This window comes from Siphateles boraxobius, unplaced genomic scaffold, assembly GCF_051911475.1.
Source record: "Siphateles boraxobius isolate OS27281-9 unplaced genomic scaffold, OSU_SipBor_1 303, whole genome shotgun sequence".
NCBI lineage: Eukaryota > Metazoa > Chordata > Actinopteri > Cypriniformes > Leuciscidae > Siphateles > Siphateles boraxobius.
Genome location: NW_027508924.1, coordinates 24445 through 30000, shown reverse-complemented (window position 1 = coordinate 30000; position 5556 = coordinate 24445). Strand labels below are relative to the sequence as shown.

The 5556-nt window shown below is 42.4% G+C and overlaps 1 protein-coding gene across 5 annotated transcripts in view; it reads right to left on the bottom strand.

The window, feature by feature from the left end:
• LOC143757490 (origin recognition complex subunit 2-like) overlaps positions 1 to 3502 on the bottom strand; it is an 11941-nt gene extending 8439 nt beyond the window's left edge. For 2 of the 5 annotated variants that reach the window (XR_013210562.1, XM_077248555.1), the window contains exons 1-6: positions 3256 to 3502; positions 2804 to 2950; positions 2573 to 2659; positions 1941 to 2036; positions 1792 to 1823; positions 1660 to 1717 (exon numbers count right to left, since the gene is read on the bottom strand). Coding sequence is in view for 4 of the 5 variants with exons in the window: in XM_077248555.1 (XP_077104670.1) it covers positions 1660 to 1717; positions 1792 to 1823; positions 1941 to 2036; positions 2573 to 2659; positions 2804 to 2950; positions 3256 to 3334 (499 nt within the window). In the remaining variant the exon portion in view is untranslated. The remainder of the gene's footprint in view (positions 1 to 1659; positions 1718 to 1791; positions 1824 to 1940; positions 2037 to 2572; positions 2660 to 2803; positions 2951 to 3255) is intronic. The other 3 variants (XM_077248557.1, XM_077248556.1, XM_077248558.1) reach the window with 3 other exon arrangements.
• Between the last annotated feature and the right edge of the window lie 2054 nt (positions 3503 to 5556).

Below are 5556 nucleotides of genomic sequence, written 5' to 3'. Positions count from 1 at the left end.
TAACGCCAGCGCTCTCGCTCTGTGTAACGCCAGCGCCCTCGCTCTGTGTAACGCCAGCGCCCTCGCTCTGTGTAACGCCAGCGCTCTCGCTCTGTGTAACGCCAGCGCCCTCGCTCTGTGTAACGCCAGCGCCCTCGCTCTGTGTAACGCCAGCGCTCTCGCTCTGTGTAACGCCAGCGCTCTCGCTCTGTGTAACGCCAGCGCTCTCGCTCTGTGTAACGCCAGCGCTCTCGCTCTGTGTAACGCCAGCGCTCTCGCTCTGTGTAACGCCAGCGCTCTCGCTCTGTGTAACGCCAGCGCTCTCGCTCTGTGTAACGCCAGCGCCCTCGCTCTGTGTAACGCCAGCGCCCTCGCTCTGTGTAACGCCAGCGCTCTCGCTCTGTGTAACGCCAGCGCTCTCGCTCTGTGTAACGCCAGCGCTCTCGCTCTGTGTAACGCCAGCGCCCTCTCTCTGTGTAACGCCAGCGCCCTCGCTCTGTGTAACGCCAGCGCTCTCTCTCTGTGTAACGCCAGCGCCCTCGCTCTGTGTAACGCCAGCGCCCTCGCTCTGTGTAACGCCAGCGCCCTCGCTCTGTGTAACGCCAGCGCCCTCGCTCTGTGTAAAGCCAGCGCCCTCGCTCCGTGTAACGCCAGCGCCCTCGCTCCGTGTAACGCCAGCGCTCTCGCTCCGTGTAACGCCAGCGCTCTCGCTCTGTGTAACGCCAGCGCTCTCGCTCCGTGTAACGCCAGCGCTCTCGTTCTGTGTAACGCCAGCGCTCTCTCTCTGTGTAACGCCAGCGCCCTCGCTCCGTGTAACGCCAGCGCTCTCGCTCCGTGTAACGCCAGCGCTCTCGCTCCGTGTAACGCCAGCGCTCTCGTTCTGTGTAACGCCAGCGCCCTCGCTCTGTGTAACGCCAGCGCTCTCGCTCTGTGTAACGCCAGCGCTCGCGCTCTGTGTAACGCCAGCGCTCTCGCTCTGTGTAACGCCAGCGCTCTCGCTCTGTGTAACGCCAGCGCTCTCGCTCTGTGTAACGCCAGCGCTCTCGCTCTGTGTAACGCCAGCGCTCTCGCTCTGTGTAACGCCAGCGCTCTCGCTCTGTGTAACGCCAGCGCTCTCGCTCTGTGTAACGCCAGCGCTCGCGCTCTGTGTAACGCCAGCGCTCTCGCTCTGTGTAACGCCAGCGCTCTCTCTCTGTGTAACGCCAGCGCCCTCGCTCTGTGTAACGCCAGCGCTCTCGCTCTGTGTAACGCCAGCGCTCGCGCTCTGTGTAACGCCAGCGTTAATTTACATAAATATTTCTGTTAATCATAAATAATACGGGGTAATAAAATTAAATATTAGCTGAAAAATTAAACTGAAACAAAAAGTTGAAGTTAAAATACTAAAATTATAAACTGGAAATAAAAATAAATAAAACTGAAATAAAAATAAATTAAACCTAGACAGCAATATTTAAAAATATATATATAAAATGACAAAAAAATTTAATTAAAATTAACATGAAAACTAAAAATAACACTATAAAAATAAATAAAATAATGCTGTTGTAAGGTTAATAGTCCATTAAAATATTGTATTGCTCTTTATGTTTATTTTTATTGGTCTTTTCTGTTTTCCATTTTTAATGTTACTGTGATTATGGAGTTGTTTGTTCTAGTTAATAAATGAATGTAGCGCACCTGTGAGTCTCTTCCTCAGCCGGTGTGGAGTCGTGGAGATGAACTGCACCTTCTTTCCCTGAGCAGAACACACTTTATTAATGAGTAAAACACAAACGCATGTACAACCCAGTGACGTGTCGTGAGTTTCACCTTCTGAGGGGTTTTGCTCTGATTGGCTGATTCTGGAGGAACAGAGGAACGAGAGTCAGTCAGTGTGTAAACGGAGAGAGAGAGAGAGAGAGAGAGAGAGAGAGAGAGAGAGAGAGAGAGAGAGAGAGAGAGAGAGAATGAGAACGAACCACAGGATCCAGACGCACTTTTGCTGGTCGTCTCGTTGTTTGTGTCTGACGTGCAGAAGCTCACACTCTTCCCAGGTGTCCCAGCCAGTTCAGACGCTACACACACACACACACAAACTCTTCACCATCATAAGTGTTTTTTTTTGTGTTATTTTACGTTTATTTTGATCATTCGTTTACATACAGTACTCAATGCAATCACAAAGTTTCTTCACAAAAACACAAATATGTACAATTACCTAATGTGTTTTAAATATAAATTGTACTCCAGATTTGTTAAATTGTTTCAAAGTATACCATCATCAGTGTTAGCTGCGTATGAAGAGACTGATGAAGTGTCACTCACCCATCTGAGGCATTTTCATTTATTTATGTGTGTGTGATTGTGTGTGATTGCGTGCGTGCGTGCGTGCGTGCGTGTGTGTGTGTGTGTGTGTGTGTGTGTCACTCACCCATCTGAGCCATTTTATTTTATTTATGTGTGTGTGAGACTGAGTGACTGAGTGAGTGAGTGAGTGAGTGAGAGAGAGAGAGTGTGTCTGTGTGTGTGTGTGTGTGTGTGTGTGTGTGTGTGTGTGTGTGTGTGTGTGTGTGTGTGTGTGTGTGTGTGTGTGTGTGTGTGTGTCACTCACCCATCTGAGCCATTTTATTCCCCCGTTTGATGGTCTGAAATGAGAAGACGGATGATCCGGCAGCGACGACTGTGTTCTCACTCTCATCTAAACAAGCAATCAGACGAACACATCATCATCATCATCATCATCATCATCAAGACAGTGATTCACATCTGCTTCATGACAGGTTTATTCAGTGAACGAGCAGCTGACGTGCTTGAGCTGTTAGTGATGAGTGTGTGTGTTCACCTTGTGATCCGGCGTACAGAACATCCACAAAGTTCTGCTCATTAAACAGCCCTTCTTCATCCTCCTCTTCATCAGCAGATCTTCTGGGTTTCTGAGGGGTTTTCAGGGTCACGAGTGTCTGAACTGATCCATCCGCTGCTTTTACATCTTCAGTGACATAATCATATTCATAATCCAGACACTGACAAAATATATACATGTGTGTGTGTCTGAGTGTGTGTGAGTCTTTGTGTGTGTGTGTGTGTGATGAACATACCATGGTATTACAATCTAATACCACAGTACTATTTCGGTAAATATGATATTTAAATTATGTTTGTGGTAATTTATAGTTTTAATAGTAAAAGTAAAAGCAAAAAGCTGATGGAGTGTACATATAGTTTAGGTAAAACACACAAAAAACGATTTCATGATGAAGTTATTAATGTAAAATGTAAGAAAAACACTTTTACCTTGCTGTTTCTCTACAATATGATCCAAAACATCTTCATCAGACACGAACCGAACCTCTAACGGCTGTTTCTGGGTCATCCTGCAGCTCAGACACGAAACCCCGAACTCAAACTGTAATATCTGTCACACATAAATGATTATTAACATTTGTTTTGATAATAACGCTTCATCTTGCACAAATAGACCTGTTGAAAATCTGTGGTACTGCTGTCGATTCGGCGCCACAGGAACCCACGTGTGACAGGAGGAGGGTCACGTGAGCAGCTCCGGCCAATTAGAATGAGGTTTCGTTGTAAACTACACCTCCCATAATTCCAGGGTCGATTAAAATCGCATTAAAATCTTAGTTAGGATGGGTTTTTTTTCCTAATTGGAAACAACCAAAAGTTTAACTTCTTCCTTAATTGGAATCTGGGATTAAAATGGCCAACGGTTGATCTCCTAAAATTAATTCTAAAAAAAAGTATCGAATCAACGGAAATTAATGTGATTGGTTCATTCAAAGCAACACTGAGAAAAGTAACAGCGATCACGTGATAGTTCATGTTTGCGGATCATTCTTACGGTTGTTTTTATAAATAATAAAAAAAAACAGTTGATAATAATCAATCACTCATAATGAAATCCAAATTAATCGTAATCCAAGTGCTTAAAAGCATAATTAGCGTAAAACTGACATATAAAAATGTGTTTTGCGTCGAAGCTCTAGACAGTTTTTTCCTGAACTCTTCTGCTTCAATTCCTTATAAAGATTCACTGTATTATACGATATTCATTCACTCTGATACAGAAATGTCATTTGACATTCAAATGTCATTGTTCTGACCAGTTTCAATCCAGCCAAGGCGATTTTAAATGTCACTGGAGTGAAATGAAAGATTAAATTCACCCTTTCACATATGAATCAGGTTATTATGAAGAAACTGTTATTGCAAAAAATATAAAAGGGCATACGGGTTCTGTAATCAAAACCAAATGCACAAAAGCCAAAGTCAAATATTGTATAAAACCACCCTAATCAAGTAAACCCATGGTGATTTTAGAAAGTCATATTTGATTAGTAAACAATACTGTGGACCGAATGCATGAGAGCATTTGTTTATTTCAAGAACAAAACAGCTTTAAGCTTCGTGAACCGACAGCTGAATCATGGGTAAAGTCTCATGTAAACAGCAGCTCATTTCTGCATTTGATCCAGTTTCACAGCAGATGCTCAAACTTTGCCTGGAGCTTCTTTGTTAAATTATCTGTGCTGCTCTACAAACACAAATCTGTGACACTGATGACAAATAGAGCCGGAATAAAACCTGAAAACTAGAGTAAAGTTCGTTGGGACAAACTGTGACATTGGCTTGACAAAGCCATGTGGAAGTTTGAAAGTTGTATAAGCTTTAAATTTAGCGTTGGAAAGAGAAAGAAAGACTTTGCTAGCATGAATTAACATGTTTTGCTAGCATGTTTACCAGGTTGCTAGCATGAATTAGCCTGTTTTGCTAGCATGTTTACCAGGTTGCTAGCATGAATTAGCCTGTTGGTAGCATGTTTTCGCACATTGTTTTAACACATTGCTAGAATGAATTAACACGTTTTAGCACGTTGCTAACATAAAATAGCATGTTTTAATAACAATGTTGCTAGCATTTTTTCACAGGTAACATGAATAAGCATGTTATAGCATGTTGCTAACATGTTTTAACACGTTGCTAGCCTACATTAGCATATTGGTAGCATGCTTTAATATTTTTATAACATTATCATGTTGCTAGCATGTTTTCACACATTGTTGACATAAGCATGTTTTAACATTTTGCTATCATACATTAACATGCTTTGCTAACATGTTTTGAGTGTTAAATGTTGCTTGAAAGAATTAACATGTTGCTAGCATGTTAACATTTCTATCATTAATTAACATTCTTGCATATTGTTAACATGAATGAACACATTGCTTGGATTTTTCCTCACATTTCTAACATGCTTAAACATGTTAACAGGAATGATCATGTTGCTAACATGAATTAGCATGTTTATAGCATGAATTAGAATGTTGCGAACATGAATTAACATGTTGCTAACATGGTTTAACATGTTGTTAGCATTAATTAACATGTTGCTAATATGAACCAACATGTCGCTAGCATGTCCTAAGACAGTTGCTAGGCTTTGCCGGTGATAAATTCAAAGTGGATGAAGCTTAAATATAAGAGTTACCGTTTTAAAGTGTTGACCCTCTTAACATTTCAATGAGACGCATCAATTTAAACTGCATTTTTACAGCTGAATCACACAGAAACAGATCC